At 43.0% G+C, this 27584-nt stretch overlaps 1 protein-coding gene across 2 annotated transcripts in view; it reads right to left on the bottom strand.

The window, feature by feature from the left end:
• Window positions 1–27584, bottom strand: part of SLC4A4 (solute carrier family 4 member 4) — a 782778-nt gene that overhangs the window by 120753 nt on the left and 634441 nt on the right. For both annotated transcript variants that reach the window (XM_029598711.1, XM_029598721.1), the window contains one exon: window positions 413–442. In XM_029598711.1, the coding sequence (XP_029454571.1) occupies window positions 413–442 (30 nt within the window). The remainder of the gene's footprint in view (window positions 1–412; window positions 443–27584) is intronic.

Raw genomic sequence — 27584 nt, 5'->3', positions numbered from 1 at the left:
GCAGCCCAGTATAAAAATTGGAGATTTGATTTTAGCAGTGAGGAACACCTGGCAGTATCTGTGAGAACAACTGTGACATTCATTTGCATTGTCTCCCAATTTGCCAATTGAGGGTAATCTGAAATTTACCCCCAGAACTCAATATGCAGTCTAATTCTTGGGCAACAAAGGGGATCACGCAACTTAGTCGGGTCTTAAGTGTGGATGGGAAGCTGCAGACATTCATAGAACTACAGCTGAAATTTGATTTGGCAGCTAAGGATTTTTTTGCTTATCTGCAACTTCAACATTATGTTGGAGGCTTGGGGCACTCTCATTTGATGGAGATCTTTTGTATTCATCTTGAGAAATTTTTTCCCATTAGGGATTTTAAGCGGGTGAAAGTTTCTCGACTGTATAAATCCTTACTTACCATTCGCTTGTCCCGGGACTTGGTTCTCTGCTGGAAAAATGGAAGAGAGCTCTATTATGCTTACAGCTGCCCAATCGCGTGAGGTTTTAAATGCATTAAAACTCTAATAGTTAATGCAGGAATACAGGAAATGCAATTTAAAATTTTAAAACGGGTATATATCTATCAAGTTAGGTCCTTCAAATCAGGTTATGCAGCAACTGATATCTGTCAAAGATATAAGATGGACAGGGGGGACACGGCCATGTTTTTTTTCATCTGTAAGGTTATTAAAAATTTCTGGGATGGAATTACAGATTTCTTTTAATTAATCCTTGGACAAAATATTGTTTTCCACCTGGAAGAGGTTCTTTTTGATAACCCTGCTTCATTTCAAATTCAAGGTAAAGGTAACAGGATTCTTGTACATAAGACTTGTCTCATTGGGAAAAAGAGCTTTCTCATAATGTGGAAATCTGATAAGGCTCCAAATGTTTGGGTATGGAGGAATGCTTTCCATACTTTAATGTTAATGGAAAAAATGGCTACAAGTCAGTCGATTTAAGCGCAGGAAGTAATTTCTGGAGGTATCGACTGCATATCTTCAGGTATTACCTGCTATTATTTGTAGTTCGGTATTGAAGGACTTGCAATTGTAATATTCTTTGATATGTCGCCACTTTTGGACACAGGGTTTTGTGAATTGATGCATTCTCTCTATTCTTATTCTAATTATCCTATGATTTTCACTCTACACACATCAGCTTTTCATCTTCAGTGTTTTGTTTCACTTGTCTAGATAAGGAGGGGTATGGGAGGGTGAGGGAGATTTAGCATTCTGTATATGCTATACTCCTTCCCTTGGCTTCGGGGGAAAATACTGAAAAATGTTTTATTTATATTGTGTGTGACGTGCGTGTCACCATACACTACATATTGTTTTACGGTTGTTTCTTAATAAACAGTTTTAAATTAAAACCATAACATATGGTTTCCATATTGACATAAGTTCATCCTCTCACCGATTTAGGGAGGAGGACTTCCGAAGGTTATTGAAACAAAAAAGCCTTTAAGTGGTTTCGAAAAATAAAATGTCATCTGAAGTCTGTAAAAAATAATCGAGCAAAGCAATTCATAGATCAGGGCCTTTGATGCAGAAGGCCCGATTCCTTGTTACCATCAGCCTAGAGCTCTTGGCAAAGGGGACTTTTAAAAGATTTTTTTGCCTGAGAACGTAAGGTCCATGAAGAATTGTACACCATCTACTTGACCAATTTTGCTATTAAACCTACAAAGACTGGTGCCCAGCTCACAAACAAGCATCAGACATATCATTTTATATGTCCCAATATGTTACATAAAGGGGGATTACATTTATTATTTTTTTAAGGAACTTCTGAAGCAGATATTTATGCAGATGTAACCTGTAGAAAATCCTGAAGCAGCTGCAAGAAAATCCAGAGCAGATCTGCTTCAGATATTTGGCATATCTGCTTGAAAGAAATGCAACAGATTTCCCAGGTGGATCTAAAGAAAAGCCAAAATTTCTGCTGAACTGGAAAGCAGGATGAAATCTCCTTACTTACAGGTGACAGAATGGGGCAAAGGATAAACACACAGTTAACACATTCTGACATTACTGTATGCAACTATGATGGGCTAATGCCATGCCATAGTGCTGTCCACTAAACCCATGCCGGATCCACAGATTTACCAAAGCTGGCAATAGATTTCTACTGCGGTTGCACAGACTACAAGTGACCGCAGTCATCCATAACATTGCCAAAGATTTATGCCAGTTTTAAAGCAGGCAGCACTATAGTCATCATCCACAGGGGCTTCATTTATGGTGCAGGAACCAAATGATATATAGCCTTGTATGTACATCTCCATGCAGGGCCAGTGCTGTTTTGCTACCCTGCATGAATAACTACTATGCTGTCCTCTCTGATGGAAGCAGCAACAGTCACAGACCACAGGGCCTGTGAGTCAGTGGTGTTGTCACAGGCCCCACAGTGGCCATCCCTCCTGCACACATTTAGCTGAGCAGGAAACCTGTGCTTGAGAAGGAGCTACAAATGCTTGCTGGCTCACGGGTTCCACACTGACTGCCATCGCTATTTCCAGGCAGGGAGGGAAGGGATGGTAGAGGTTAATGGGCGAGGAGGAGGGAAGATTGGCCAACTCTTTCCTTATCAGAAATAATTTTGAGGCCCTTCAGTGAGAAAAAAATTAAAAATTAAATGAACACTTTTCTCCTCTCCCATGCTTACCCTCTATCTTCCTCTCATTACCAGATTTTCCCCTGCCTTTCATTTTTTTTCCTTCTTCACCTTGCCCCCAATAAGTTCTCCTGTGTTTTCTGCTCTTGTTGCTTAATTACCATTACTATCCTCTTTCTTTGACTGATTCTTTCTCAGGCCCTAATTAGTAACAGTAACATACATAGTAACATAGTAAACGACATCAGAAAAAGACCCAAGAGGTCCATCTAGTCTGCCCAGCAAGTTTATTTCTCTGTGCACGTGTCCCTCCTGCCTTCTGTAAAGGGTAGTAACTGCAGCTCCTTTCTTCCCCATATCAGGACTACCTCTCTAGCAAACTCCCTCCTCTTAAAAGCTCTGATCCACCACTGCCCATTCCCCATGTCCCTGGAAGCCTGATCTGCTGCATCAGATACATTATTCACAGAAATGGGAACTATATGGTCTCAAAAGCTTATGTACAATATTGTGGGATAATTTTTATATCATCTAATAAAAACAATTTCAGCCTGCTGAGAATCCAGTTTACTCAAGGAGCCATGCATTACATATTCTAATCATTAAACTGAAAATAAAATGCTTTTTTTCTGTCTTCTGTCTGGGTATTTTTTCCCCACCATAATTTTTACATCATCTAATATCTAGTAAGAATATCTAGTAAGAAAAGGGAAGTGATAATACCCTTGTACAGGTCCTTGGTGAGGCCTCACCTGGAGTACTGTGTTCAATTTTGGAGACCGTATCTCAAAGGAGACAGAGACAGGATGGAGGCGGTCCAGAGAAGGGTGACCAAAATGGTGAATGGTCTCCAACGAATGACTTATGAGGAGAGGTTGAAGAACCTGAATATGTATACCCTGGAGGAGAGGAGGAGCAGGAGTGATATGATACAGATCTTCAGATACTTGAAAGGTTTTAATGATCCATGGTTGTCAACAAACCTTTTCCATTGGAAACAATTTAGCAGAGCTAGGGGTCACGATTTGAAACTCCAGGGAGGAAGGCTTAGAACCAATGTAAGGAAATATTTCTTCACGGAGAGGGTGGTGGATGCCTGGAATGCCTTTCCGGAGGAAGTGGTGAAGACAAACTGTGAAGGATTTCAAAGGGGCATAGGATAAACACAGTGGATCCCTAAAGGCTAGAGGATGGGAATAAATAAAGTTTGGGTGTAACCTGTACAGAGCAGCAGTTACTACCCTTAACAGAAACATGGGGGTAACCTGAACGGAGCGGCAGTTACTACCTTGAGAAGCTTGCTGAGCAGACTAGATGGACCATTTTGGTCTTTTTCTGCCATCATTACTATGTTACTGTAACTGTGTTAGTTCCAGTCTGTTTCCTCTTGTCAATCTTCTCAACTCTTTTTTAAGGGTCTCCTTTTCATTTTACTTTTCTTATCGCTTCCTGTCTTCATCACTTACTCCTTACATTTCATTTGCTACATTTCTCTCTTCTCTACCTCAATCTTTCCCTGGCATCACCATTTCTTTACTCTATTTGTCCTTTTATACCTGGATCTCATCCTACAGTTCTCTATGTTCCAACACTTCACCTCCCTAATGCTCCCCCTCACAAGGTTGTTCTTCACTCTAGTCTCTTCTCTGGCTTCCATCTCCCCAACAGCATGATGAGTGGGCAATTATTAAAGCAATAGACATCTACTTGTTCAATAATTGCCAACAAGTTACTTATGGAACTGATCTTTAAAAAAAGAAATCTCTCCAAGTTATTTCTATAGGAAGTGTTCATTTCTAAAGGCCCATCTTCCTGCCAGGGACATTGTAATTATAGTTATAGCATTTTGCATCACGACTCTCCAAAGTCTTAATAACCCCTACTGCCTGCATCTTGCAGATGGAAAGGGAGAGCATGTAAGCAACCATGGATTATTAAATATATACTAACTAGATGTAGGTTTGGGCAAGCAAAACCTTAAGAGTCTGGCAGAGAGATCATGAGATGGATGGGAGCAAGTTAATTGGGCATGATTAATTGGGAATGATTATTTATTCTTTCAAACAGTATTAAGATTAGGGGACATCCCCTGAAACTGAAACAAAAGTATTGCTTCAGTCAACGTCAACACACAATAAATGTTAGAAAAAAAACCCCAAAATGGTTCATCCTGTCTTCTCACCAAGTTGTTAGGGTGCCACTCCGTGCAGGTTATCCTTATACACAAATGTTATATCTAACGTTACTGATCTCACTTTTACAGTTATTGAACAAACCTGAACAGCAAACTCATGTGGGTAATTCTGAACGAGGATTACTGCAAAAAGAACAGAGATGGATTCACTATATTTAAGCCATTAGGCTCAACAGTATAAAAAAAAAGAGATAGATTGCTCAGTATTTTGAAGGAATAAGGGATTGAAAAGCCACTTATTGATAGGTCTTCTTTTTATTCTAAGTGCCCAGCAATTGGTCCCTTCACAGTTTGCATATTGCACAAGTGTGGAGCTTGGGTGTGAGTTGGTCTTTTGATTTTTGTCTGAGCAACCATTTGCTTGGTGGATTCAGGGCTTAAAATCAGGAAGAATTAAGCATTTCAGTGAGCATTTCGCCATCTTTGAATCTTGTATGTTAAAATAAACCAGAGTGTGCGGTAACAATATAATTGATTTTTGGCTTTTAAATTGAATCTCTTCTTCGGGAGTTTAATTTCATTTTTTGTCTTTTATAGATGTGCCTGTCTAAACCCCTGATGAAGGCATCTTGATATGCCAAAACATGGAACATGTTGGGTCATGTTAAGGTTTTATCTTAGAGTGTGCTGACAAGTGTTTTTCAGCATTATTTTTTTTTTAAGAGACTTTTGGTAAAATGATACATGGTTAATTGTGGGTAAAAAAAATTTTCATTAACACTTCTTTTCATGATAATAAAGGGAAGTTTGGCAAATGATTTAAGAATCAGTGTCTAACACTGATACTGTTTGAAGCCCATTGAGGGCAGGAGACAGTGGATTAAATTTTAGCAACTCGATTGATCTGATACATTTCTCTTTTAAAATAAGTAAAAATATCAACTAAAAAGTGACAATCAAAAAGTATTAATAAATATTTTTTGCATGTCGCTATATTTTCCCCTGTACCTCATTTACTAATTGGTATACTGTGTATCTAAAGTTAACAGAGATTACCTTGTTTCTTCATTTCCATCCTCTAGCCACTCATGATCCCATGCCCGTTTGAATTCCATTACCATTCTTGTCTTCACACCTCTTCTAGGAGAGCATTCCATGCCTCCACCACCTGTTCCAAGAAGTATTTCCTAAAATTGTTCTTGAGTCTACCCTCCTAGTTTCATATCATGATCCCTAGCTCTAAAGCTTCTTTTCCATCAGAAAATGTTTGATTCTTGTGCATAATTAATAACTTTCAGGTATTTAAAAGTATGTTATCATATTTTCCCCATCATTCCTCTTCTCCAGGGTATACATATTTAAGTCTCCCAATCTTATGATATGTCTTTCAGTGCCGACACCATTATGGTTGCATTTCTCTGGAATCTTCCATCCTGTCTTCAGCATTTTTTACATACAGTCTACACAACAGAACAAATAAGGCCTTGATGACCTCTACAGGATCATTATCCTCTCCTTTTTTCTGCTGGCTATGTCTATCTCTCTCTAAAACCGAGCATTCCACTGGTCTTAATCCCAGCCTTGTCATATTGCTTTACTACCATCAGATCAGTCACTATCATCCTGAGGTCCTTCTCCCAGTCCATGCACATCAATCTTTCCTACACTCCTCGCCATCCCCAATATCACATGCAGCTCCTTTGGATTACTGCATCCCAAATACATGACTCTGCACTTCTTGGTGCAGAATCATAGCTGTCAAACCTTCACCCATTGAATCATAACTGTCAAACCTTCACCCACTCCTCAAGCTCTCTTAGATCACTTTTTAATCTCTCTATTCTTTCAGGTGTTTCTACACTATTGTAGATTTTGTCATCCACAAAAAAAACCCACTTTACGATCTAACTACTCCACAATATCACTCATAAAAATATTGAAAAGAACCAGTCCTTGAGGCACTCTATACATCACTCTTATCTCTTCAGAGTAGATTCCATTTACCACTACTCACTGTATGTTGACTGATTTGTAAACCAGGCTTCTCATTTTATTCATGAGCATCCTATTTGGAACTGTATCAAAAGTTTTGCTGAAATCCAGATAAATCACATCAAGTGCTTGTCCTTGATCTAGTTCTCTAGTCACCCAATCAAAAAAAAATCAGAATTGTTTGACACAACCTTCCTCTGATAAATCCATGTTGCCTCAGAGTCTGCAACTCACTGGATTATAGATAGTTTACTATCCTTTCCTTCAGCAGAGTCTCCATTAATTTCCCCACTATCAAGATAAGGCTAACTGGCCTGTAAGTTCCCAGACTCCTCTCTGCTACTTCCAGGATCACAACTGTCCTTCTCCCATCTTGCAACACCACTCCCATCTCCAAGGATCTATTGAACAGGTCCTTCAGAGATCCTGTCAGCACCTCTCTGAGCTCCCTTAGTATCCTGGGATGTATCTTATTAGGCCCCATGGCCTTGTCCATATTTTCAGTTCCACCCAAAAATTCTCTTCCGTAAATGGGGTAGTATCGACCCTCACTCCTATCTGTACTCGTCAACTAGCAATGGTCCTCCTCCAAGGTCTTCTTTAGTGAACACCATCGCTGCAAAATTCACTGCTGGAGGATGTGGTCAATGTTAATAGTATAGCTGTGTTTATAAAAAGTTAGAACAAGTTTCTGGAGGACAGATCCTTTAACAATTATTAGCCAGGCAGGTGTGGGAAGCACCACCTCTATTGAGCAACAAGGAATAGATCTTCCTATTAAGATCTGCTGGGTACTTTCAAATGATCTGGACTGGCTATATGATTTTGGGCTTTTATATTTTTATGGGTATGGGGGTGAGGCTTTGTCAGAAAAACTACTGTATGTCAGAGAGTCTTATTTAACAAAATGTTTAATCATACACAAGGCATTGGCTAAATTCTTTAGAGGAAAAAAAACTGAGTCCTGTGTACATACATGATAAAACTAATGGATGTTTTGTCTGATTGTGGTGTGGAACCATCCACTTCACTTTTTTGTCACAGGCTTCTGCTTCAGCATTCTCAGTCCAGATAGAGAAAAACACCAGCACAAAATTTAATAGGGCAAAGTTAAACCTAACAGCTCACAAACCAACCACCCACAATATGCTGCCCTGACTTGCGTTGTTCAAAAGTAAAACTGGTCCTGAAAACTGGAGAAGCATGGTTATGGGCCTGAACAGAATGGCTCAACAGTAGAATCTGTGATAAGACCTTGTACAGAACCAGCAATCAGGCACGTATACCTAATGTAGAAGCTGATGTAATAAAATGTGCTGGAGAGCATGGTTTATCCAGCAGTTGAGCACACATTTACTGCCGATGCAGCAAGGAGATTTTCGCACAAAAAATGTGCATACAATATGCATAAAAACATAAGTGCCATGCTGGGTGGGTCGCAATTACCTGGCAGATCCCCAATAGTTGATCCCATTCTTGAATCTCACTCCCAGTGATAAGCACTGGATTTTCCAAGTCTACTTGACTTATAATTAGTTATGGACTTTTCCTTTAGGAATTTGTCCAATCCTCTTTTGAACCCTACTATGTTTGTTGCAGTCACCAAGTCCTCTGGCAACAGATTCCATAGCTTGATTATACACTGACTGAAAAAAATACTTTCTACGATTTCTTTTAAATTTGCAGATTGCTAGTTTCATGGAGTGTCCCCCTAGACCTAGTGCTGATTGAAAGGTTAAATAACCATTCCCTATTTACCTGTTCCACCCCATTCATGATTTTATAAATCTCAATCATATCCGCTCTCACAGTCATCTCTTTTCCAAGCTAAAGAGCCCTAATCTGTTTAGCCTCGCTCCATCCCCTTTATCATTTTCATCACCCTTCTCTGTACCTTTTCTATGTTTGCTATGTCTTTTTTGGGATGGGGCAACTAGAACAGCACATGATACTCAAGGTGCAGTCGCACCATGGACTTATACAAAGGCATTATGAAATTCTCAGCTTTGTTCTCTATTCCTTTCAAAATAATTCTAACATTCTATTTGCATTTTGACCACCGCCACACACTGAGCCGAAGATTTTAAGGTATTGTTCACAAAGACTCCAAGGTCTTTTCCTGGGTAGTGACTCCTTACACAGAACCCAGCATCGTGTATCTATAGTTGGGATTATTTTTCCCTACATACATTATTTTACACTTTTCCAAAAGAAATTGCATCTACCATTTAGATGCACAGTCTCCTAGACTCACAAAGTTCTTCTGCGGTTCTTCACAATCCACTGCTGTTTTAATGACTAGAAAGCAAAGTTGCTTAACTGTAACAGGTATTTTCATAGGGCAGCAGGATGTTAGTCCTCACAGATAGGTGACGTCATCAGATGGAGCCTGGCACGGAAAACTTTTGTCAAAGTTTCTAGAACTTTGATTGGCACACTGAGCATGCCCATCATGCCACTATCCGCATGTCCACATGGGGTCCCTCTTCAGTCTCGAAACAGATTTCACGAGCGAAAAAAACCCAACAAAATGCAGGAGAACACAACTCTGCAGGGTGGCAAGTAGGTTTCCTGAGGTCTAACATCCTGCCGTCCTAGGAAGACATTTGTTACAGGTAAACAACTCTGCTTTCTCCTAGGACAAGCAGGATGGTAGTCCTCACAGATTTATTTATTTATTTTTATATACCGAAATTCTTGTAAGAACTACAAATCATTCCGGTTTACATAAAACGATAAACTGCCCCACAGAGAGAGGGGCTTTACATAAAACCGTAGAACAGATAGAACGATATAATTCACCAGATGGGTGAATACCATGCTACAGGCTGCTCCTGGTAACAACCAGGCACCAGAGCGGGTACCAATGGGCACAACAATAACAGAGGGAGACAGCCTGAACCCAAACAACGGGCCATAGGTAGGGAGAGTTGGGTTTAACCCTGGAAGAGGTTGCGAAGGACAAATTGGCTTTTTACATAGAAAACATTTTAGGGTGAATTTTAAAAGTGTTACTTGCTTTAAAAGGCCCGTATATACGAGTATCTGGGTCGCGCATGAGCAATACGTATTTTAAAATCTGCAAATTACATTCATATATGCGCAGGCACAAGTTTTAAAAAAGGGGAGGTGTTGAGGTGTATCAGGGCATTTTGAGGCAGGCCCAAAGGCTACACGTGTAAATCCATATTTGAAATCAGTGGCCACAGCACATGGCGGGCTGTTAGCCATGCATATTTGCTTCTGCTCTTGAGGTGAAAGACTGCAAAAAAAAATCTGATAAAGCCTAAAACAACAGGGTGAGGGATCTGGGTCAACTGGGGGGATGAGGGGGAGTGCAGGCTGAAGAACCTGAGAGGTCAGGTTTATCCTGAGATGAACTGGGCAAACTGGTGGACTAATTAGTAAACCTCAGCCTCCCAACTAACCAACGGGCCGATACAGTAAGGAGCGGTAGGAAGAGCTGTGTTACTGCTGGGCGCACCCGCGTTTGCCGCACGCACAGTCCGGCTCACCTACAGCTCGATACTGTATTTAAATAGCTTACAAATGCAAGCCGCGTCCAAGAAGCGTCCGTGAAGTGTTAGGCCCGCGCAACCCATTTTACTGCATAGGCGCTTTATACAGCACCTATACAGTATCCTGGGTGCGCTGGTACCTGTCATTTCAAATGACAGGTACCAGGAAGTGGATGGTCCTCTCTCCCTCCCTCCCGAAGTAAGGCGCAGGGCAAAAGTTAAAACAAAAGTGAAAAAAAGAGTAATAAAAGTAAAATTACTGGCGGGAGCGCATTCATCGAGGGAGGTGGGAGCCGGCGGGCGCGCGTTTATCGAGCTGGAGGGAACTGGCGGCGAAAGCGGCCTCCAACAGCCCCCGCCGGCGGCGAATGAATTCACGCCTGTATACACCTGTGCAATTTGGGCGCTCAAGGCGTGATGTCATGACGTGTGACGCCAAACGTCGTGACTTCACGCCTTGAGCGCCCAAATTGCACAGGCGTATACAGGCGTGCATTCATTCACCGCCGGCGAGGGCTGTTGGAGGCCACTTTCGCCGCTGGCTCCCGCCTCCCTCGATGAACGCTCGCCAGCCGGCTCCCACCTCCCTCGATGAACGCGTGGGTAAGGGTAGGCGGTAAGTTAGCAGGTTAAACGCACGGCTAAACTGCAGGTTAAAAAAGCGATAGTTGGGGCGCACGTTACTGAATGGGGGGGGAATAGCTAATCCGATCGTTTACATCTCATATACATGCCGCGGGCGGAAAGGGTTACTTGTTGATTTAAGGAGGCGGTAAGAATGGGTTAAAGGGGATAGTGGATCGAGGGTTGGGCTAACGCGACCAAATTGTGAGTAAAAGGCGGGTTAGAAACACGGTAACTGCGGCCGCACTTTACTGTATTGACCTGCAAAGAATTAGACCATCTTGACCTTTCAGATGCAGACACAGCTACCTCCTCCTGGTTCAAGATCACTAAAAAAGTAGCAGATCTAACATGCCTATTAACTACTAAAATCTTACGCTCCAACCCAGACAACAGGAACACCTGGTACACCCCAGAACTGAAAGCTCTCAAGCAAGAATTAAGAAGCGGAGAACACATTTGGTGAAAAAATCCCTCTCCAGAGAGAACCAAGCTGCGTATAAATCCCTCATGCACCGCTACAGGATCTCTATCCTCAGAACTAAGAGAGACTTCTACGCACAGAAAATCCACCACTTCATCTTCGACTCTAAAGCATTATTCTCATATGTCTCGGCCCTCTCAAACCATTGCCCCCACCTATACCAGACGACCAAGCAGCCTGCAAGGCCACAGAGCTCGCCTCATACTTTGAGAAAAAAACCTCAACCTAATATCACTGCTAACCACCACCAACTATGGTCAGCCTCCCCCCATTTATGCCAACCCTTTACAACATAGCACTAGTCACGAAACGTTCGAAACCACTTCCCCTTTAGAGGTGGAAACCCTACTCAAGAAGATCAAACCCTCATCCCACCCAACGGACTCGATTCCTTCAAATCTTCTCATCTCCATCCCAAAAATCATCGCCAAGCCTAGCGCAGAAATCATTAATTGTTCTCTAACACAAGGCTCAGTGCCTGACACCCTTAAACTCGCCATTCTCAAACCTCTTCTGAAAAAACCTAACCTCTCACCGGCAGATCCGGCCAACTTCCGCCCTATAGCTAACCTTCCATTCCTCTCCAAACTCTTGGAAAAAATCGTCAATAAACAACTTTCGGATTACTCGAACGAAAACAAAATCCTTGCCCCAGCTCAGTTCGGCTTCCGTAAATGCCTAAGTACAGAAGCCCGCTTAACGTCCCTCTCAGACACTATGCTCCTGAGTCTAGAGAAAAAACAACCCTGCCTTCTCGCTCTCCTTGACTTATCAGCCGCTTTCGACACGGTGAATCACTCAATCCTCGTGGATCGGCTAGCGGACATCGGCATCAAGGGCACCGCACTAAATTGGTTCAAGTCTTTCCTCTGCAACAGATTCTACAAGGTCAAAATCAACAACAAGGAATCCCACCCTGTTAGCTCAACCATGGGAGTCCCCCAAGGTTCCTCTCTCGCCCCAACTCTCTTCAACATCTACCTTCTCCCTCTCTGCCAGCTCCTAATAAATCTAAAATTAACTCACTACATATACGCTGACGATGTGCAAATACTCATCCCGATTAAGGACTCACTCCACAAAACCCTCTGTTTCTGGAACAACTGCCTTCAATCTATTAACCACCTTCTCACAAGCCTCAACTTCGTCCTTAACACCAATAAGACAGAACTTCTCATCTCCATGGACGACACCAAAACAGCCCCCAACAATCAGCCCACCATTCAACCTTTCTTCTCCGCCCATGTGAGAAACCTCAGTGTCATCATGGACAACCAACTGAACCTTAAAAAATTTGTCAATAACACCACAAAAGACTGTTTTTTCAAGCTACAAGTCCTAAAACGACTGAGACCCCCTTCTACACTTTCAAGATTTCCGCTCTGTTCTTCATTTTTTCTAAAATAGATTACTGCAATTCGCTTCTGCTCAGTCTACCAGCCAACACCATCAAACCCCTGCAGATGCTGCAGAACGCTACGGCGAGGATTTTAACCAAGACCAACAAAAAAGAGAGTATATTACACCCATCCTGCGTAACCTTCACTGGCTTCCAATCAAATTCCGTATCCAGTATAAAGTGCTAATGATTATACACAAAGCCATACACAACCTCACCCCTGCGGATCAAAATATCCCCTTTCGTCACCACAATTCCGCCAGATCGATCAGATCTGCCTATAGAGACACTCTTTATGCCCCCCCTATCAAATCCTCTTTATTGAAACGAGCTCTTTCCACAGCTGGCCCTTCGCATTGGAATGCTCTCCCGCCAGACCTCCGGCAAGAAAGATCTTTGACCACCTTTAAAAAAAGACTCAAAACCTGGCTATTCACTCAAGCTTTTCAGTAAATTCATAGGATCCATCTGCCTTTCCCATTATAACAGGAATACCTTCTCAGTCAAGCTTTCTGAACTTCTAAGCAGACTTTACCTCGCAGACAGGTCTTGTTTCTGTCAAGTTTTCAGTCATGTTTTTCCATCAAGTTTTTCGGTCAAGTTTTCCGAACTCTAAACCAGACCCTACCTCGTAGACAGGTCCTGCTTCTCACTGTTACCTCAGTCCATTAGCTCCTGGTCACTGAGGAGTAGTTTCCCTCATTACTTTTATTATCTTTCCTAGTTTTTGCCTGCTATATATCAGGAAGACAATATTATTTATATGTTATATTTGATCCCAGTTCCTGTAACCTTGTTTGATGTAAGGCTCTCGTTTTATGCTTCCCTCGTTTCACTGTAAACCTTTCATGTAAGCATGTTTTAAAATCCACTTACCTGAGCACTTTAAAGCCAACAAAGTCCTAAGGAAGATACGCAAAATATGTTTACTCTAGTAATGACTTAAAATTAGGAGCACACATACGCATGCAATTGCATGCATGCATGATTTAAAAATTTCAGCATGTGTGTGCATGCGCCCATCTTTGTGTGACTTTAATCTGCAGGCTGTAGACTGAAGAATCCCTTCTGCGGAATCTACCAGAAGTAGATAGATAGAGGCCCTGCAAGGGGCTCTGTTCAAACAAATGGTAATAGAACCCATGAGGGAGGGAGTTATACTTGACCTAGTGCTCATTAACGGGGATGTCATCTCTAATATCCAGGTAGTGCCCTCCTCAGTACCAGTGGTCATCAAACATATGGTTTGACATTGCAAATAGGATACAGAGAATTCACACGAAGACCCGAGTTTTGAATTTCAAAAATACGGACTTTGTCTAAATGGGGACGTATCTGGAGGTAGAATTAGAAGACTGGGAGAAAAAGGGAGAGATGGAACAACAGTGGATCAAACTAAAAGTAGCAATTAGAAAGGCAACAAATCTATATTTGTTTTTTGGCCTCTGATGGAAACAGGATGCTGGGCTTGATGGACCCTTGGTCTGTCCCAGCACGGCAATTTCTTATATGTTAGAAAAGTAAACAAAAGTAAGAGAAATAAACTGATCTGGTTCTCAAAGGAAGTGGCTGAAAAAATAAAAGCAAAAAGAACAGCATTCAAGAAATATAAAGGATCCCAAAAAGAGGAATACAGAGAAGAATATCTGGTGAAACAGAGAGAGAAAGAAAGTAATCAAGAAAGCAAAAAGTCAGGCGGAAGAAAGGCTTGCCAAAGAGGTAAAGTGAGATGACAAAACATTTTTCAGATACATCGGAGAAAGGAGAAAAGTCTGAAGTGTATAGTGAAATTGAAAGGTGACAAGGATCAATGTGTGGAGAGAGACGAGGAAATGGCGGAAATATTAAACAAATATTTCAGTTCAGTATTCACAAAAAAGACGACCCTGGAGAAGGACTATCGCTAGTTAACAAGACTGTGGATGGGGGTGGGTAAACGAAACTCCATTTACAGAAGAGAATGTATGGGAAGAGCTAGGAAAACTGAAAGTGGTCAAAGCCATGGGGCATGATGAGGTTCATCCCGGGATACTGAGGGAGCTCAGAGATTGGCCACTGCTGGAAACAGGATGCTGGGCTTGATGGACTCTTAGTCTGACCCAGTATGACATCTTCTTATGTGCTGGCGGGTCCGCTGCACAACCCGTTCAATAGATCCCTGGAAATGGGAGTGGTGCAGTGATTTGAGAAGAGTGGTGGTGGTCCCGCTTCACAAGGGGGGAGAAGAGGAGGCTGGAAACTACAAGCTGGTTAGCCTCATCTCAGTGGAAGGAAAATTAGTGGAGACTCTGCTGAAGGAAAGGATAGTGAACTATCTACAGTCAGGAAGATTGCTGGACCTGAGGTCCAGGGGAAGGTCCTGTCAGACAAATCTGATTGATTTTTTTGATTGGGAGTCTAAAGAATTGGATCGAGGAAGAGTGCTCGATGTGATCTACATTGGTTTCACCAAAGCTTTTGATACAGTCCCACATAGAAGACTCATGAATAAAATGAGAAGCTTGGGAATGAGCACAAAGGTGGTGGCGTGGATTACAGAGGATGGAAATGATGAAAAGAGTGTATGGGGGTAATTTGCTGCTGTGACGGTTACTACCCTTAACCGATAAGCCTTCATACTTTTGATGCAACTCCATTATTACTCTGTGCTTTAACAGCAGGTCAAAAAGAGGAAAAGGTGAATTAGATTCAGACAGCAACCAACAAGGATATTGAATTTTACGGTCCAGGAAAACAAATAAGCATGGGGGTAACTTGTTGATGTGGCTGTTACTACCCTTAACCAACAAGCCTGATACTTTTCATGCAACTCCAACATTGTTCTCTGGTTCAACAGCAAGAGGTAACTAGGAATTGGACTCAGATACCAACCAACAAGGGCCCTGACCTTGACGGTTTGGGAAACTAAGTATAGGGGTGACCTGTATGGCACAGCACATACAACCATAAAGCTTGCTGGGCAGACTGGATGGACCATTCGGTCCTTTTCTGCCGTCATTTTCTAAGTTTCTATACATGGAAAATGCAAATTTATGCACATAAACCATGTTTTCTGTGCATAAATTGTGGTTTATGCCATAAATCATATGTTTTGCTGTGGACTAAGCGTTTCCTTTGTGCACATTTTCTGGTTTGTGCACTTTATTTTTTAACTCCTGATGCATGAGCATATCAGTTTAATGTGCTGGGAAGTTTTTTAAAAATTAGCTTGCGTGCACAGTTTTAACACTCGGTTTTTTACATCAGCCTTGTAACCAGGCAGAAATCTCACCAGCAAGACCATGCAATTGTAAGCTTTGCCCATGACCTCAAAGAATAAATGGCTAGAGCTTAAAAAGAACATCTTAATTGCACTTATTTAATACATTCTGAGCGCATTAGCAAGAAAACAAAACAAAGGAACGATACCCAGCCTTACAAATATATTGTATTCACATAGCTCTGCACACCACTTATATGCATACAAATCTATTGGCAGGAAGGTGAGAGGCTTTAGTTAAAATTGCTCCTCGAATGGACTGTTGTATGCACTCATTACAAGACTGGGAACAAGGCCATTAAATTCATGGACCCGGTGTCACACAGTGTGCTGGAGAAAGCTTTTTTTTTTCTTTCTTAGTCAGTCATCAATTATTAAAACAAACCCACCTAGGTAAAGTCAACAGATGCAAGGGAATAATGAAAGCAGACTAAAAGCATTTACTGTGAAATGGTCACCATTTCCTCATCTTGTGGGTTTTCACTCCCTCTGGCAATACGTATAGGCAAGAAACTCAATTCAGAATCATATCAGTATGAATTCATCTATGGCCAGTGCTATGCTAAGGGAAGTAAATCTCAGGCCTTGAGACCTTCAACCTTAAAGGGACCTGCAAATTTTACAGAGACAAAAAGTATGAGCCAGCCATGTTTGATTAAAGCAGCAGCATGCATAAACTGAAAACTTATCACTTAGGACAACGTGATGGTATCACAGTCACATTAAAGTTGCATTGTAACAGCAGCCCTGGTCCAACATACCATGGCATTGCACAGTTCATGCTTCTAATCATTCTAGTCTACTACTTTAGCCCTGACTGCTAGAAGAAAAGTGAAATTGTAAGAACACATCAATTTCATGAAGGAAGTTTAAAAAATAAATAAATAAAAAGGACTGACCTACCTACCTGGTTCCCTAGTTTGTGCACAAGCAAATCCCCACACCTTCCAACTCCTCTACACTAAGTTGGTTTTGCACATGGGCTGCGTGCCATTGCCACTGCAGGAGCAATGTTAAATCTCCCAGCACAGGGATCCTCCTTTCTTCTCTCTCCTGCTCCAGGAAATGTCATATGCCTCTTTCCTACGCCACTTAACCTGAGAGAAATCCACCCTTCTTCCCCCAGCTTCTACAACAATATCTGGGGCTATTCAATAACGCGGAGTCCGGGAGATCCTCTGTCCCCCTAGCCAGAAATGAGGACAGTGGTCCTTCAGTGCAGTGCAGGATTCTTTTCCTCTTCTTGTCCCACATACCAGTTGCACTGAGAGGAGAAAACTGACAGAAATGAAAGGACAGAGAGAGAAAAAGAGAGAGAGAGAGAGAACAGGAGGGTAGGAGAATGCAGAAGGAAAGAGGAGAGCACAGAAGAAGAGAAGCACAGAAAGTAGAGGGGGCCATGGGATTAGGGGAGAGAGCTGATGATGCTCCCTCAAAGAAGGAAGAACAAAGAGGCAGAATGGGAGGGAGGCAGTAAAGGCAGCAGTAGAGGAAGGGGAAGGCATGGGAAGAGGTAGAAGGAAGGGAAAGAAGAGAAACTAGAAAAGTTGAGGGAAGAGTAAAACAGGAGGAAGAGAGAAAGGAGAAACCAGGGAAAGCATTCTGTTAAATTTCTAAAAACATTTTTTGAGGATCTGAAGATTCACATTAAATGAAAATTTAAAGCCTGACAATGCCAGCATCAGCAGCAAAATTCAAGAGACTTGTGGAGTTAAGGAAGAAAGAGAATGAAGGAAAGAAGGGAGAAAAATGAGTGAAAAGATGAACTGTTATAAGAGAAATGCAAAGAAGGAAAAGAGAACTGAAACAGCAAAGGAAAAGGAAGAAGCAAATAATGTAAAGCTTTTGTATAGTTTTGTATTCTCGTGCTACACTCCCTTAATTACTGAAAACTGTTTATATTGCTCCTTTTAACAGAACGTTGCGACCACTTCAGCTGGTTCAAAATTCAGCAGCACATTTATCTAGCACACCACTCAGAGACCATCCCTCTCCTACTCGCCACACTCTACACTGGCTGCCGATTTATTGATATGTGCTTTTTAAGATAGCCGTAATAGCATTTAATTTACAATCAAATACCACTGGATAAATTAAACACTGCGCATTTATGCTCTGTTGAGATCTTTACGCTCTGCAAGTCAAAACCTTCTGGAGATTCATAAGAGCATGCCATACTGGGTCAGATCAAGGGTCCATCAAGCCCAGCATCCTGTTTCCAACAGTGGCCAATTAAGGCTACAAGTACCTGGCAAGAACCCAAACACTAAGTAGATCCCATGCTACTGATGCCAGTAATAGCAGTGGCTATTACCTAAGTCAACTTGATTAATAGCAGTTAATGGACTTCTCCTCCATGAACTTATTCAAACCTTTTTTGAACCCAGGTACACTAACTGCACTAACCACATCCTCTGGCAACAAATTCCAGAGCTTTATTGTGCGTTGAGGGAAAAGGAATTTTCTCTGATTAGTTTTAAATGTGCTACTTGCTAACTTCATGGAGTGCCCCCTAGTCCTTTTATTATCCGAAAGAGTATATAATCGACGATTCATATTTCCTTTACTTCGCAAAGCACATTTAGATGAAACTCGCGAGAGAGCACTCTCAATCGCTGGCCCTAATTTATTGAACTCTTTACCAGCAAATATTCATAGCATTGGGTAAATTAGAACATTTGAAAAGGCCCTTAAACATTTCTTCAGAGAAGTTTTAGGTCCAATAATTTATCAGATGCATGGAACAGTTGCTCAGGCCGTAATTTGTTAGTCTATATAAGTTGTTTTATTGTGTCTGTCTTGTTTGTTGATTTTATACTTTGTGCATTTTGTAACCTGCCCCAAACTACTTGGTAGCTTTGAGGTTTCAGAGTATCAGCAAGGCACATTTGTTTGATTTATCTGCATGCAACCCCTCATGGTTAGGGTTAAAAATGTATACCGTATATGGGGGTTTTTTTATGTTCCAAAAACTGTTCCATTCATGTCAATAGATCATGACTGATGGTCACCAGCTGCCCCTACCATTCTCCCCAACAAAGCACACTCACTGTAAAGGAGTGTGTGCTAAAGCCTTCTTAAAAGTCCAGGACCAGGCATTTAGTCTGGTCCACCTTAAGACAAGGGAGGCACCAGACAAGACTTTGCTAAAGGACTTTTGTGAGTACACTGCTGCATTTCTGTTTCCAGCACTGCTGAGGGAAGCAGGCTTGCGTTTTGTTAAAAGAAAATTTATCATAATTAATAAAAACTGCAAAAGGATATAGCCAGAGTCCAGACTGAATCTGTCCTCGGGTGAGCCAAAGATGGTTACGGTGTCACGCTCACGTGCAGGGCAGAGTTTTCACCCTCATAACAGCTATTAAGGATTAAAAGGTATGATGCCTCTTGCTATAGTAAAGAAAGCCCCCGAGGGTAACGTATATCATGGGTCTCATCGGTCCTTGTTTTAAACTCCTACATTGATGCTTCTCCAATTTAAAACAAGCATAAAGGTATACTCCCCGCTGAGTGTGCACAGGTGCAGGAGTGGCGGTCTATTGTCCGTTTTTGTTTCCTGCTTTTAAACAGAACAGCAAAGTCTGTTTTGATTGTCACTTTTATTCCATTACATGAGTATTACTTGGAAATGAACAATAGATAGTAAAGTGTGTAAACAGGTTAGGCGCTATGAGTGCCTATTTTCTAAACCTCTTGAATGTATATTGAAATCTGCTTTTAAGTCCTGGTATTTGCCATCTCTGTCTTGTCTGAAAAGAATACATGTTGATTCCCTGATTGAATAGGCAAGGCAGTACCCACCTGTCTGTCCCTTTCTACACTGCCCTGCCTTCCAAGTTTATTCACCATCTCTCATCCTCTTTCTTGATGATCCCTGGCAACAACAGTCACAACGGTTCTTTGCTGTCTGTTGCTGCACTGCGTCTGTCTGAAAACTCATTCCCTTGGTCTCCGTCATGTTGGTGGCTGTGTGCAAGACCCAGTTTTCCCAGATGAGCTCTCCTTTCCATCTGCTGTCCACAAACCTCTCTTCTCTCCTAGTCCAGGCTCAGCCAACTACCAAGCACCTTTTTTCTTCTGGCCCAATGCAACTCCCATACTGTGTAGTTTCTCCTTCTCTTCCGATGCAGCTCCCTTGCTGTTTGGTCCTGCAGCTCTCCATATGAACTCTTGTGGTCTGAAGCTCTCTGCTCCATTGACCCTGAACCTCTCTTCTCTTCTCATTGCCCGTTCCTAACTATGATCACTGCTTCTCTTCCTCCTCTCTCTCACACGGCATGGCTCTTCCTTGCTATGTTCTATGTTCTCCACTACCCATTATGCAGCTTTCTCACGCAGATCTCTTGGTTCGCACAGGGAGCAATAGGGAGTGTAAAACTAAATAGTCAGTATAGACGAGCAGACTAGATAGAAACACAATGGCACAAAAAAGACCATGTGGCCTGTGTTTCTACTGTATTTTGGTACAGTGCATAAGGCACCCCTGATCAATCATAATGAGCAGGGACAGTAGTTAAGACTTGACATGGCATGCAGCGGGTGACAGCACCGTCCCTGGTGTAGGAGCTGAAAAAGTCACAGACAAAGAGAAGGACATGATCCATCCCCCCTTAGGCATTCTCTTTTACTTTGTAACTTATAATAAGATGTCTACAAATGGACTACAAGCTAATAAGATACCCTGGAGACAAGAGATTAAAACCCCCAAGGCCTTGCAAAAAGGGCACTGCTGAAACCTGTTAAGCTCAGAGCCAAGATAATCTGGTGGATGGACTCCTGCAGCAGTCTGCAGCTGGCACTGCACAGCATGTTTCTCCTTTGCTGTGCTTCATTAAATCCATTTACAAAAAACTCCTGCAGTTCACAACAGATACTTTATAGCTAAGATATTATATATATATATATATATATATCCTTGAACCCAATGAAAAATGTAAATCTTCAGAAGAAGGCCATCATTAGGTTTTGATGGCATCAAGGTAAGAAATCTTTCTCATGATTAGTTCAAGAACGAAAGGTTTAGAAACTGGCAGCAGCCTGCCAAAACAGCATTCTTGGACCTCTAATCCTTTTTGATTTGGGGGGCTTTTTTAAACCCCATTCTGCAAGTCAATTCGCAAGAAGTACTCTATAATAAGCTGCCCACTTCTTCATTACTTCTTACAAATCTGTGAGAAATCCAGGGGGACCTGATTCTCCAAATTCCTCCCCTGTAGCTCCGCTTCCTGGTTGTCAGTGCGCCTCTACATTCGTGCTTCTTCACCATAGCACGCTTGCTTGATGTTGAGAAAACATGCACAATACCAAACCAAACATGCTCTCATCCACTGATGAAAAGATGGAATTTTTAACCAAGAAAAATCTTCGCAGATAAGGAGAAAGAAGAAAACACCACAGCAAAACAAATAAAGAAACGGAATCCTAGCCGTATAAGAGATTTTTCCAATATGAACCCTGAGAGGTGAATGCTGTAAAAGATGTCCCGAGGGATTCTTCTGGGAAACACACCTGACAAACATATCACAGCAGACACCAAAAGAGCAAGATGACAATTTAAAGGAGCAGGCCTGGCCTAAGATAAATGTAGCACCTTTTAAGACATAGTTATTAATTTTCATATTGTACTCTTTCACTGAAACAAAAGGAGCCCTGTGCTGCTCACTTGATTAACAGGCTCTCTCCCACCTACAGTCTTGGAAAGCCATGCACCAAAATGGTTTTACAGTTACAATATAAAACTCAGAGTATACTGGGGAAAATAAAACCAACATGATACTAAGCAACAGGCTGCTAAGCGTCAGTACAAAATGGACCTTTACTGAATGTACAGTTTCCACCTATTTTTTGAATTCGGGCAATAAAAAAAAAAAAAGGTCAATAAAGACTCTTTGTTCTGACCTTTAACTTAGAGTACAGGAACTACCTAGAAGCAGTTATCTCACAAAGAAGCTAATCCAGAAAACGTGCATCAGGCTGGCAGTGTTTGTAGCTGTTTCTCCATATATTGAGGTGCATCTGTTCAGGTGTTTTTAGTTTTTTTTGCTAAATTCTACCCGTCTTGAGTTTGACTGAAAATTTTTCTTACATTCAGGTGATCCCTCAAACAAACTAAAATGCAAGCCATGCATGCAGTCCCAGTAATAAAATCCAACTCTCAGCCAGATGCACCAGACAAAAAAATATCAAGTAGCTACTTATTTTTTCTTTAATGTATACCACCACATCAGGAGCAGATTGTGTAAAGGGAGTAAGGAAAACTAATCATGAACATATTTTGGTAAAATGGCAGACTATAAGTACTGTAAATAACAAAAAATGATCAAGTGTGATTTCACCAGCTACTCCAAGTTATACGCGCAAAAAATAAATCTGATTTTCTCTCTCAGTAACTCTAGCAGCTGTGACTGTAGTGTCGTCCCGTCTATGTCCCTCCCACCCCAATTTCCTTCAACCCATCACCTCTAATTGACCCTTATCCACACCTACATACATTCTTTAATACAATGGAATAAACACAAATACTGGATAAAAAGGCCACAGTTTTATTAATAATATATACAGACTCCTAGACAAACTGGTACCCGAGCCGGTTTGGCAGTTCCCAAAGATGGGCTACACCATCACCTCCACTGCCTGCCATAATAACCGAGCAAGGCAGCATCGAATCCGGGCCCCCGACCTTTGGCATAAAAACACCCCTGGCCCTGCACCGCCCAAGGCACCAGTCAACTCCTGACCCGGACTGCGATATCCGCCTGCACCAAAATACTCCTACCAGCCCAGGTAACTGCCTCCCCCCTTCTGCTGCAATATTAACCCTACTATTGCACATTTCTCATTGTGTAACTACCTAATACGTGCTGTTATCTGCTTTATTTGCGTATTACAACCATAAACATGCCCTGCTAGGCAACATTGGGTGCTATCACATATACAAGCCGTCAAATACAGATTGACCAAATGTTCTTATAACTATACCATTACCTAAGCTAAAACCTCTAACATTAATTGACCAGAAATTCCTGTTTAATAAGGGAAATGGGGTGGGTGGATGAATGGGGAAGCTGGCCAGGAACAATGAGGCCGGGTATGCCTCGGTCGCGGCCCTTTTAATGGGCCATGACATTATCAGCTCCGTCCCCCTTCCCCTCACCCACTCAAGTCACCATCGCATCGACCCAGACCGAGGAAGGAGGGGGAGGGAAGCTGCACCGTTTGAGTCCCACCAGCTGGGTGCAACCGGCTGCCACACGCGGCGCATGGTTATATGGTGGGCACGGGGCCCACATATTAACTCTAGCAGCTGAGACTGTAGTGTCATCCAGTCTACGTCCCTCCCACCCATCACCTCTAATTGACCCTTATTCATACCTACATACATTCTTTAATACAATGGAATAACCACAAACAGAGATATTGGATAAAAAGGCCATAGTTTTAACAATATATATAGACCCCTAGACAAACTGGCACCCGAGCCAGTAGGGCAGTTTTCAAAGACTGGGCTATACCATCACCTCCCCTGCCCGCCGTAGTACCTGAGCAAGGCAGAATCAAACCCAGGCCCCCCATCTTGTCCCCAAGCAAGGGGGCCCCCAACCTTCAGCGTACAAACACCCCTGCCCTGCGCAGCCCAAGGCATCAGTCGACTGCTGACCCGGACCGTGATGCCTGCCTGCACCACATCCAAAATGCCCCTACCGGCCCGGGTAACCGCCATAGGCATGAGGTACAGCATGCCCTTGCCTCGTGCCCCCACCAACATCTAGCTGCGGCCAACAATACTCCCCAACAACCATCCTTCCAAAACCTCCTGCAGGGCATTGTTGAATATATCATAGCCAATGTCTGACAGATGGACACTGTCTAGCCTAAACAAACCTTGACATTGGTCATTCGCCCATTCATGTCTTATCCGCTCAACTTACAGGTCCATATGCTGATCTGAAGGTTAACTTTCTTGCATTCCCTCCTTCACAGTCTGGAATTGTTCAGCTTTGGACGAAGAATAATATCTGACCACAAGAAATAAGTATGTAGGAACCAACCGGATAGCTCAGCCAAGTCATTCTTGATCCTCAATCTGATGCTTGCTTAATAATTCACCAAGGTTGTTGCCCCCCAAATGAATTATGATGGCATCTGGAGCTGCCCTCGAATCCCTCAAGCGCAGAAGAAGGGGCAACAACTGGTCCCAACACAAACCCAGCTTCCATATCCATGTGACAACCAGCACACGAGGTGGCAATCCCAAGTGCAGTCCGTATGGGAGATCACGTGCTCTCCTAGTGGCCCAATCCCAGTCCATTAATCCAAGCTGTCCATTGAGCCCAGGTGGATCTGCAAAATACAATTAAGAATCATGAGTAGAAGTGCTCACCTGGTCCATCCTGACATATGAATTAACTGCTGATGATCTCCGTCTTCCTATTCACTGTATCACGTCGGTCCGAAGTCCTACTTGCGTGGCACTTAGGGCTGCTCCAATCTTAAAGGAGTGTGTGGTGAATTTCCTGGCATCCAGCCCCATTCTTGTTACTGCCATTCTGAGCACAGCGGAGAATTAATATCTGGTTGATGGGACCTGGTCAGCATATACCAACAAGTGTACATCCCTGCAGGGTCAAACCGCTAGATACTTCTCCATGTTGCGGACCGGACAAGTGCTGAATGCCTCGATCTGCTTCAAAGACAGGATTGCCCCCTTTCCCATCTGGTCAGTTTTTGACCTGTGTATCTTGATACGGAGTGCTAGAGGTGTACATGACATGTTCCACAATAGTATGCCACCGGTGCCCAGATCATCCTTGTAGATGTGACCAGCTCGCTCACTCGTAAAGCTCCAAAAAAGGCCAGCAAGAAAATGAGGCAGAACAGGTCAATTTCAAAGTTGGAGGATGCCAAGTCTACCCATAGAGTCCCCAACAAGTCGTGTGTTATTGGAAGTCATATATCGGTGGTTGTCCCCACCTTTCTCGACCAACCAGCCAATTTCCTCTTCAGCAGAAAGAACCTGGTAGGGGTCTCCCCATCTGCAAGCTTTCAAGAAGGCAGCCAGACCTACCAAGTGTTTGACCATGGGAGCCTCTGGAAACCTCCATTTCCTTGGCTGTAGAGATATACTTTACCATCAGGTCCTCCAGGACTGGTCCCTGCCTCCACCCATGTTGCATTAGGAATCTTGTCATGTGGCCGTAACTTTGACAGTATGCGGACCATGTGGCTGCGGCCAAGGATCCCCGTTCTAGGTCCCTGGTGGTTGAAGACCAATCCTCCACAGTTGCTCTGGTATTGGCGTTCCCTGTTCATCCACTGTGGGTACCTGTTTGCAAAACAAATCCAACTTAACTTGAGATAAGGAATCAGCAATACCATTACAAACCCCCGGAATGTGCCTTACCCTCACTGTTGTATTGATGTGCAGACCCGCTAGGACCACCTTCCTTAGCAAGTCTAACACCTTGGGGTATTTACTCGATTGCCTATTCAAAACCTGTACTGCCAAAAAATTATATGCTTGTTCTTCAATCTGTTGCCCCATAATACAAGGGCTACCCATATTGGGAATAATTCCAGAAATGTGATGTTCCTCATCAAGCCATCGTCGGCCTACTCTGCCGGCCAAGGCTTGGTGCACCAAGCCCCTTGACAAAATACCCCAAAGCCCCAACCTCCTGAGGCATCAAAGTGTATGTCCAATTCTCTGCTAGAGAGTGGGGGTCCCTGCCATAGGGACATGCAGTTAAATTCCTGCAAAAAAATCCTCATATGGCGATATCCACTCACATTGCCTTCAACACTTTCATGAAGTGGTGCAGCTTACTAATACAGACTGTGACAGCAGCCAACGTCAAGAAAACTCGCCCCATGGGAATTACTAGACAGGCGAAGTTCAGTGTACCCAAGATGGCTTAGATCACTCGCAGCATGCGTTTCTTTGTTGTCGATGCCTGCTGCAACATTGCATGTAGGTTTTCCAAGTTATCATCTGGGGGCCTAGACTCCATGTCGATCGAATCCAGCTCTATGCCAAGAAAAGAAATAACGGTTGAAGGACCTTTGGTTTTGTTGTGGGAGAGGGGAACACCGAGGTCGTCAGCCACAGATTGGAATTCCTGTAATAGGTGTGCGCAAGTGTCTGATTCCTTCGGCCCAATGAATAAAAATCATCTAGGTAATGGATGACATTGCTTGACTCTGTCCGCTGCAATGTCACCCAATGAAAGAAAGAGCTAAAGAGTTCCAAGTAGGCACATGACACTGGCATACATTTATCAAAGTGGTATTGGTTTCTGAAACAAAAGCCCAACAAACGGAAGCTCTTCAGATGAACCGGCAGTAGCCTGAATGCAGATTCTATATCCAACTTGACCATTAATGCACCCACACTGCACTTCCTGAGCATTGCAATCGCTAAGTCAAAGAAAGCATATTGGACTGAGCACTCTTCTGGTGAAGGGGGGGGGGGGGGGAGTTGATCGTTCACAGATGAGCCTGGAGGGTAGGAGAGGTTCTGGATGAGACAGAACTTTCCCTTCTTCTTGGGAATCACTGCCAGCAGTGAAAGATACATTTTCTGAAAAGGCTGATGTGAAAATGGACCTTTAATGTGTCCCAGTGCCAACTCCATGTCCAATTTCACTTGTATGATGGAAGCATGTCGAACAGCTGATGGAGCACTGGGGGTAGTTGTCCCATCCAACTGACCCTGGAATGAAATGGGGAGTCCTTCGCAGAAACCTTGTAAAATCCATTGTGCCTATCTATGCCAAGGGATCAGCCGATAAGGCGATGGGTGATAGTGCTTTACCAAATTGCTAGAACTTATCTCCCTTTTCAATTACACACACACACACACACACACACACACACACACACGTTGGTTTCTTAGAGCATTTTGTGACTGACAGGTCGATACAGTAACGTGCGGTTGAAGATTTCCCGTCTGTAACGTGCTGGGAGCGCACAATACAGACGAGTAAGGCGATCCAGCGATACAGTCTCCAGTTTCACGCGTCCGTAGCGCTTCTTAAAATAGACACATAACCCTTTCCGCACGCAGCATGTATATGATGTGTAAATGAACGAATTAGCTGTATAATGAAGGAATTAGCTATTCCCCTCCGATACTGTAACGGGCGCTGATATTATCTCCTTAGTAACCCGCTGTTTTGCCGCGGCCTTAACATGTTAGTTTACCGCCTCCCCCTAGTAGGTGTTAGGACTGTGAGTCTTGTAACAAATCCATCGACACCACTTAAGATACTCAAACACAATAAAAAACAATTAAAAAAAAAAGCGATACAGAGATGATCGAGAAAATGTAATGCTGTGGGACACATAAAAACCTGTCAGAAAAAAAAAAAAAAATTTTAAATCGTGTGGTCATCCAGGCAGCTGCGGGAGCCGGAGGGCCGAGTGGGTCCAGGCGGCCGGCGGCGGGAGCCGGGTGTTCGATCGAGGCCACGGGCGGGTGGGCACCTGTTCATCCAGGCGGCGGGGGCGGGTGGGCGCGCGTTGGTTTCAGGCGGGCGGCGGCAGCGGCGGCGGGATCTGGGGGG

Source organism: Rhinatrema bivittatum, chromosome 1 (assembly GCF_901001135.1).
Source record: "Rhinatrema bivittatum chromosome 1, aRhiBiv1.1, whole genome shotgun sequence".
Taxonomy (NCBI): Eukaryota; Metazoa; Chordata; class Amphibia; order Gymnophiona; family Rhinatrematidae; genus Rhinatrema; species Rhinatrema bivittatum.
This window is presented reverse-complemented; position numbering and strand designations above follow the sequence as displayed.